Source organism: Eretmochelys imbricata, chromosome 12 (assembly GCF_965152235.1).
Source record: "Eretmochelys imbricata isolate rEreImb1 chromosome 12, rEreImb1.hap1, whole genome shotgun sequence".
NCBI lineage: Eukaryota > Metazoa > Chordata > Testudines > Cheloniidae > Eretmochelys > Eretmochelys imbricata.
The window spans coordinates 22,230,801-22,240,308 of NC_135583.1; the positions used below are offsets into that span (position 1 = coordinate 22,230,801).

General features: G+C 36.5%; 1 protein-coding gene across 1 annotated transcript; it reads right to left on the minus strand.

Moving 5' to 3' along the window:
• Positions 1-4,768: 4,768 nt before the first annotated feature.
• Positions 4,769-7,963, minus strand: TSHZ3 (teashirt zinc finger homeobox 3). Its single transcript, XM_077831372.1, has one exon. It carries the CDS (start codon positions 7,922-7,924, stop codon positions 4,769-4,771), a length of 3,156 nt encoding a protein of 1,051 aa, XP_077687498.1. The 5' UTR covers positions 7,925-7,963.
• Between the last annotated feature and the right edge of the window lie 1,545 nt (positions 7,964-9,508).

The window sequence follows — 9,508 nt, forward strand, 5'->3', positions numbered from 1 at the left end:
TTATGTCTTGTTCACTCATTTGCCTACAGCCAGTCAGCCAAAGGCTGGAAGGCACAACTTGGCATGAAGTCCCAAGAGAGGAGAATTTACTGGTTTTCTTTAGCCAAAGATTATATATATATATATATATATATATATATATATATTTACTATTAATACCCTAGGGTTAGTGCTAATACCCTACGTTAGTGCTTCTAATACCAAAGGAATAACTGTCCAGTCAAATACAATTGATGATTTCACTGCTTGCTAAAAGACAAATACAATGACTTTTTAAACATTAAATAATTTTGGAACCTTTTTTAAGTTTTACGACCTTTGCCTGTATTATAACATATGCTATATCAGCTCCGCTGAACAGTACAGGTATCAGACTACTTCGTAAAGCACTAACACAGTCCTACAATAAAAAGCTACTGGGATGAAGCAGGAAAAAAGAATTGTAATATTTTGATATTTACTAAGAAACTTACAAAACTCTCTGGAGACAAGTTCTAAAAATGCAAAATTTAATAAATTTAGCTGTTACCACCATCTCATTTCCCCTCATACTACATAGAATACTTCATTAATTTTCTCTTGCAGTTGAATATAGCTTTCAACTGAAGCCTTGCAGAATTAAAGGAGCTGCTTCAGTTTTACGTGTGTGTATAATTTTTTAAATGACCTCATGATACAAACAGCAAAACCTCTTGTTGCCATGAAATATATATATATCTGTTTCTAACTTTTCAAAACATCATTTAAGCATTTATTAACAGCCATACTAAAATGCAATAGATAATCCCAATAGTGTGAATATTAAGTTTTTAAATAACGCTAATCTGTCTTGCTTTGGTTAGAAAATTACATTGTAGCTTGCACAGTGAAAGCAACTGTATAATTAGAACAACGTATCTACAATTTTTGATGCCAAAAGAAAATATAATGAAGATGCTGGAGAGATTTAGGTTCCAGTAAGAGTTTCTTGCACTGACCTAAAAGTAGTATTTCAATTAATTATAGATTTCTTGCTGCCTAAAACTTAAAGATACATTCACTGATATTTTTGCTAAATGTTGACTCCAGAGAACAGCTCTCTAAGATCTGGCATATTGATTTCTTGTTGTGAAGTGAGCTGTTCAAGCTCCATTTAAGATTTTCATCTTGCATGTAGCCCTGAGCACATCATAGCACCATAAATTAGTTAAATTGCACATTTATCACAAATGTTATTTTAAGATACTGCGTAAATGTGATGGCTGGAAGATATACAGTATGCTGCAACAAGCCACTACTTGGGTGGGGTTAGACCAGGGTCACCTTTATACACCTATGATTTAAAGCTCTTCCACCCCATCACAATTTCATTTAAAACCCCTTTCTTTAGGCATTTTGTTCTCTCTCACATTTGATCTGCATATTTCTAAAATTAGATAAAATATCAGGAGCAAAGCAAAAATTAGGGACTCAAATGTTGTTAAAAATCCTGCATCTAATAGGGGGGAAAATGTGTGCCAGCAGAGAGAAGCCAGTGATTTGGTTAGGACTGAGAGTTACCACGCCAAAATACATATCAGTATATGGGGAAAAAGGATATTACACGAGATCATTGATTCTCTGAATTCTTTATAATGTGAAATCACATTGGTATGCCAGTCTTGGAGCTTCTAAGATGCAAGCTGAACTTTATTTTAATAAATTTGGGACACGCAGATCCTGATTAGCTATTTGCAATGTTTCAGAGATATTTTGAAAATGTATGAAAAAGTCATTTATGGTACACGCTAATAGATATAGCTGCTCCCTGTATTTCTACTAGTTCTCCTCCTCACTGCATATTGATATGATGATATTTTGCCCCAGGTATTGATTATCACCACAAATGAGGAGGGGCTGCAAATGTAGTATTTGATGTTCACAATCATTACCTCCTCCCATCTGCATTTTGAAAATAAACAAAACAAATACTGAAAAGGACTGAGGAGTTTGTCTCTCCTGTTTTTCCCTTCCCCCAAACCGTAAAAACAGCAAAATTTTGCACAATGCTATTTACCATTGCCACCTTACAATCAAATGGTGCCTTTTGAAAATATAAGGGTTGCAAATGTATGTAATAATCTGCCAGGCTCACAACTAGTGAAATTCTGTTCTGAAATCCAATGCTCTATTTAAGGTGTTCTAATTTTCAAGGAGAAAATCTGTGTTCCCAGAAGGAGGGATTCTGGCTACAATGTGGACTGAGATAATCTAGTCTTAAAAATACAGACAGCCTTAAGGGATGTTTCACTAAAGAGAAAAAGACCTCAGCCCTGGCCTGAAGGGGTTACCTTTTCTAAGAAGGTAGGGTCATACAGTTGAGATGATGCAGCTAACCAGCAAAAATTGTGTGCAGCAGGTTTGTCATATAGATGACTGTTCATTAGGATCCGAGTTGAGACCATCAACTTCAATACACTAATGACCTTAAAATCAGATGTAAATGTTGAGCCAAATGACAAAAAGAAAAACCAACAACAATACAAAAATTTAAAACACCCACACCCCAGAGTTCTAGTCCATAATCCAAATACTGGACTTGATTATTGCTATTTATGGGGCCTATTTACTAATAATACATATTACTTCAAGCTGTGTTCTTTATAAAATGAACAGAACGATTTCTAATGTTTTAAAAGAAATAGATACCAGCCTTTACACTGCAGAGGACAACAGAAAAGAAAGAAATAATAGTAGGCAGGTAACTGGTCACTTTTAAAAAGAGATTATTTGGGGCTGTGTGGTTTTTTTTTTAAATAAATAAAAATTTGGACATGAAGCACCTACTAATACTACTTGCAGACTCTATTCTGTATATTCAAGAGGAATTCATTTAAGCATCACTATCTGAGTCTGAATATACAGCACAGCAAAACTCCTATTTGCTTTGCCACACATGTTGCTTATAAACTCTCTTCTTTACAGTCAATCTTACCCGATCTCTAAAGTGGAGTTATAACATTCATTTATCTTTTCTTGGGGAAAATTTTTGTTAATGCAGCCTTTGAATAAGTGCTACCCTGCTCTTTAAATGCTAAAGTTCACTAAAACTCCAGTGATTTATGTGCAGCTTTTGACTGCCAGCACCTGGCAGATGAAGAAACCTACTCAAGCTTCAGTCATAAACAGATAGCATACAATTTAATTTTAATGTGCTCGTTAGTCGTAGCACATTTCAGACATAATTGTGAATGCAACACAAAATTATAGCAAAAAGACAATTTTAATGCTGCTGTAGAAAAAAAGGTTATATGAAGAGTCATATAATGGTGCTTCATTGTCAACAACAAAACAGGGCACAGAGTGCATTACAGTGTCTGTGCTGTTTACATGCCAATATTTTATACATAGATTCTCATATGGTGTCAGCTGTCAGTTACTTCTGCAAATTAACTGCCAAAAATGGAGACGAACAGAATCACTTAGTGTGCTGGTAACCACGGGTTACCTTTCATATGCCTAAAGATAAAGCTGCAGTATGGAATCTTGGGAGAATAATTAGGCAGAACAAAACAGAAAGTTACCAATTGAAATAAAAAGGCATTCTACAATATGAAATAACAACCAATAGCGCTTATAAATAAGTAAAAGGTTATATCACAGAATGCCTCATAACTTTTAAGCAAAATATTACAGTACAAACATTTTAAAGGCTTTATCAATGTTTAGGAAATACAGTACAAGTTTTTCAAATAGATTTAACCCTTTGAGCACTGAGTTTATTTTGAATTCTCTCACTTTTTATTTTATTTAAATTTTCTTTTACTAATAAATACCTTTAAAAGTCATGTTGTGCAAAATAGTTATAATGCAGGCCAAGGATGCAGTCCATGGCTTCTGTTATTCAGTTGGTTTAAAAACAAATGATAACGATACTAATAAATATGTATAATTTAAACATGAACCTCTATCAATATAGATGTACTGTATAGCAAAACAAAACAATCATACTTTGCTTTAAGAATAATGTTTCTGAATACTTTATAAATGCTATTCGTGGTGCCTTTCATATAATTTACAATGTTTGGATGTTAAAAGAAAAACTCTTAGACCTAAAAAAGGAAATATACATTATATATAGGTATAGCTTATACCTGAGGCATATCAGGTACAAAAACCGTCATTACTAAAAATGCTGAAGAAAAACATGGCATTAATCACAATTACATTTCCATAAGAGATTTTGAAATCTATACAATATATACATCTATGTTTCAATGTGAAAATAATATTTTAAATTTCAAGGTGTGATACACCTCTGCATAAATGGAGGTTCATATTAGTAATTTAGAACTAAGCTGGTAAGAGTTTTAAAAAACATATCCATACATTTTACCAAATTAAAGCAAAAGTGTTTCAAAGTACTCAGAGGGCTAAAGATTATAGGGTGAGAAATACCAGCACACTTAGGTCACATGAAAAAAGTGCACCAGAATTAGTTATAAATGCTTAATTAAACTGTCTGTTAATGCATGCAGCTTGATGCATCAGAGGGATGCACAGCAACTAAATCCAATTTACACAAAGTTCCAAACACTTACCACTGCATTTTAACCTTCATATTTTACCAGTAACAACAGCTGATTATGCACCTCTATTAAACACTGTACAATTATACAAAACAGTTCAGCCCAGAGTGACTCTCTGGAGTTAAAATAAGAACATGTGCCAAGAACTAAACAGTTGCTTTAAGGCGTCTTTGACAGTTTTCCTCAAAGCAAATTACAGTTATTTTAATCAAAAGCAAATGCTACTGCTTCTCTAACTCCGAAACATACAGAAGATGATCCTCTGGTGACTTCCCATGTGTTTTACTAAGATGAAGTTTAACAGCATGCTTGCTTGCAAAAGTCCTGTTACAAAGTTTACACTGATAGGAAGTTCCAATTTCTTCCTCTGGAGATGATGTCACCAGTTTTTCAGATGGTGACTTTGTTTGTGCTATCTGATTGTTAATCTGTTCATTGGACAGTTTGGACAAATCTCTTAACCTGAAACCTAGATGTGATTCAAGATGACTGATATAAGTTGAAGGAGTTCTGATCTGTGAAGCACAGTCATTACAAAAGAACACTGGATGCCCAGTGTCCAAATTTTTAAGGAACTTAGTTCCTCCCGTCCTTCGGAGCTGGTATTTCACATTGGCTAGCCAGTGGCTAATTGTGGTCATTGAGAGTCCCGTAAACCTTGAAATGTGCATTCTTTCTTGAGGGCTCAAGTCTGACATTATGTATTTTCCCTCTGATGTCTGTCGTAAACTGGCTGCAAACTGGGCCTGCAGAATGAGCAAGTGCTGAGGATTCCAGTTAGACTGACGTCCCTTCCTTTTCTGAGCTGGTGTAGTCTCTTCTGGTTCCTCTATTGTGGTACCATCAATGTCAGATTTCTCAGATATGCTGGAAGGTGTGGAAGATTTTGATGTGTGACTTTCTGTCAGGTTCTTCAGCATATCAGATATATCTGACAAGGCATTCTCGCGTAGCGGCGAGTTTGACATGAATGACACGACTGCAGATGTCTTTGCTGTTGTCACTGTAGATGAAGAAGATGCAGAAGATGTTGATGTGGATGACAAAAGCGCTGAACCCAAAGAGCAGCTTTTGTCACTCTTGCCTTTCGTCAAATCTATGGGTTGGTCATTGTTGACATGATAAAAATAACGGTCTAAGTGGTCTGTTTTTTTGCACTGCAAAGGTGGGGTGGCCACCGCAGCCTTTTCTGCCAAACTGTTGCTCATTTTAAAAAGCATGCTCATTGGATCCAGAGCAGGCAAAGATGGCTTTGCTGCTTTCCCAAGATGAATATTCATGACAGACTGCAGTGCACTTAATGGATTTACAAATGGTTGTTCGGGAGGATGATCTGTAATAATAGCTGTGCTGCTGCTTAATGTACTTGCAATTGACTTTACAGGCTCTTTACCATTTTCCACTGGTTCTATAGCTGTACTATCCTTGCAACTATCCCTCTGAGGAACTGGGCTGTTCTGTTGGCTTTTAAAACCACCATCATTGGAGGCATCCATTTTGAGGGGTTCACTGATTTCGCTGCTGCATGGCGAAGGTGTCGCACGTTTCACTGGAGACAGTTTTCCTTCAGGTTCTTTCATTTTTTCCTCAACTTTAATCACTTTCTCCGTGACTTTCTTTACCAATTCTTCCATGGCATGAAAGTTCGTTTTTGGCACAGGGGAGGTTTGACTGCTTGGTGGCGACAGTAGGGGCTGGTTTTTAGTCGGTGACACTATTTCATTGTTTCCAAACATAGATTTTAAGGGTGTACTTTTTCCCGATGAACCCAACGACAGCTTCATCATGTTAGGTAGCTGGTAGGCAGCATGAATACTGGGATAGCCACCCCAGCTTGGTGTACCATTCTGGGCTTTGTTTATAGCTGATGTTACTGTGTTTTCTAAAGACTTTAAAATATCTAGTCCCCCTTTAGGACTTTCTTCCAAGTCATTTTCAGTCAAATAATGATATTTTGAGGAGATATCATACTTTTCCTCATCTTCATTTGACTTCTCTTTCTCTTTCATTTTATCATCAGCAGCCCCTCTCTCTTTATCTACTTCTTTTTTTACTTCAACATTCAATTTTGGGGAGACACTAGAAGGCGTGTTGGAGGGAGATGTAAAAGTGGTGGCTGCAAGTGGCACAGACTGTACCTTTTCGTCTAGTAGAGCTGTTATTGTTGGCGTCACTGGGGCTTCTATAATTGGCTTCCCTTTCTTCATGGCAGAGTTGGTGACTTTTATAAAATGTCCTGTCACCATCATGTGGGCAGTGAGTTCCTGCAAAGTATCATGGGAACTTCCACACTCCATGCATTTGAGAATTTGAGATTTCCTTGCCTCAAAATGCCAAGCGTAGCTGGCACCATTCTGGTGACCGTAACGATTATTTGGCGTAATGTAAGGATTTGCATTCTTTTGCAGTGCGTCGTTGGTGTCCGAGATTGTTGCTTTTGGTGTCCCACCTGTGGAATCTGGAGAACTTGGAAGTTCAAGCTCCAGTGATGCTTTTTTCCTAGTAGCTGGGATAATTTTTGCTGCTACGGGTGTAACAGGTTCCTTCAGAGGCACTTTTTGGTAGTGTTTTGTTTTGATCATATGAACACTCAAGTCCTGAAGAGATTCAAAGGAATGGCCACAGTACATACACTTTAATACTTTCTGGGCATCTTCTTTCCCTTCCATTTCAAGCAAAGAACGTTTACGAGGTTTGGACCATCTTTTAGGGTTATTGTTATCAGTTTCATGGTTGTCATCTCGATAATGTCCTGTTTCATTCATGTGCACTGTTAATTCTACTAAAGTGTCATAGGCAGCACTGCAGTCTTTACAACGGAATTTACTGGCTCCAGTAAATATAGAGCCATAAAGCTTACTGCTTTGTCTGTACAACTGAACTGTGCTAAAAAGACTGGGTTCGGGAAGAATTCTGCTCTGAGAAACTTGCTGCAGTGTCTTTGCCATAGCAGTCTGGTGCCAGTCAAAGCTACCACTCCCACAACTGCTGCTGCTGCTGCTGCTGCTGCTGCTGCTGCCGCCGTTGTTTTTTTCTGAAGTTGGCTGGTGGAGATTCAAATTGAGATTGGACCAGTAGGAATTGGAAAGGAAGTTATTATAGACGGCTTTCATTTGTTCTAAGCTATCAGACACAGCAGAATCTTCAAGCGGTATTGCCACCTCCTTGCTCTCTTCCTCATTTTTGATAGAGCTGCTTTCAAAATCTGCCATTCGGTCACTTGTCTCACTGATGTGTGACTCACTGTCCATTTCGTGGCTGGAAAATTCAGCAGCTGGAGAGTTTTGGTAGCTCTGGCAGTTCTTACTGTAGTCTTTTTCTGGGCACACGTATTTTGCTGAAGGTTCCCCATCAGTTGCATTTTCATCAGGTTCCATGTCTTCCTCCACCAGTGCTGCAGCCTTCAGTTCATCTGAAACATAGGCTATCATGGACAAAATAAAAACAACAAGAGTTAGTGACTGTGGATCATACTTTCCATCAGCTGTTTAAATATTTCAGCTAAAGAACTGCATTTATTTGTAAAATTAAACAGTTAAAATGTAATGTTTCTTCAGAGCAAGAAAAAAAATCTGCTCTTCAAACATAATTTGCCACCTTATTCTTCTCAAGGGGCAACAGCTTGAAATTAAAACTAAATTTGAAATTAATGAAGCACATTCTGGAGGTGGCATTCATTTCTAAAGTAATAAATTACTTGTATCAACCTCAGAGACAGCAGCTCCTGTCTGTCAATTAATATGTCTTATGCTTCTCCTACCCCTAATGCATTTCTTAACAGACAGATTCACAATTTAAATTAAGCAAGCATTTTTTACTCATTACATTTTTGAGACTCAATTTTCAATAAATATAAAGGAAAAAAACATCAATAAAATTCCTACAAAGTAAAAACAATGTACATTGATTACAATAAATTAAAAAAAGATTTCTTTTCTTTTTGTGTGTGGTAAAGCTGGTGACTCTAAATTCGGAAATACCTGACTAACAGTGATTCAAGATATTCATTACAGATGCAACAAATGACCCATTCACATTTAAACACACTTCTCTTCCCAACAAGAAAGCCCATGCAGAATTATGTCAGGGACAAGTTCAAGAAAATTGGTATGCTGTACTCATTCTTGCTGTATAAATATATACAAGACCTTCCAGTGGACCTTACAAATGTCAAAGTGTTTGCTCTTTAGACTACTTTGTCAATATTTACGCAGCATAAGCTACATGGGCACCCAACAGGGATTCTGTCTTTTTTTTAAGTAATGCAACTGGTGATGTAAATCTAATACACTCTTCCTGAATAGGATAGTTAGGAACTGACGAGCTTTATGTTAGTTTTTCATACTGGCACCCTATGTGTATTTTACACATAAAAGTAATGCCTTTGGGCAGGAAAATTCTATCAAAACATTAAGAGCGCAATCAGTAATTGATCAAACTAATCTATTTCTACTGAATGCTTTAATGTAAAAATAAGTGAAAAGATAAAATACATATAAATAGATGCATATTAGATAATATTTTGTTGCTGTTTTTTAAAGAACTAAACTAACCATATAACAATACATGGACAACTTCCTAGATATCTATTACCAAAATAATAATATGCTTAAAAAAATGCAATTGCAATAGATATCCATAGTTTTCAAATGGCTGAAGGCATTTGGCTTCATAACACACCTGGAATGTGAGGGCATCTGGCCAAGCATGGCACAGTTCAGCATACACAACAATCTATACAGCCTGTTTATTCAAGCAAAAGTGTACACTGTATATTGATCAAATGAAGCTATTTCATCCAGGGCAGTGGAAGAAGGAGAAAAGTTTAATGGCTATATATCATGTATCTATCATTAGAAATCTTTCATGCTTCTTTTCAGGGTGATTGTTTTTAAGTGAAGCACTAATGACAAAATAACTGTTAAAGTAACACTGAAGTTAGACACTTCCACTTTCAAAAG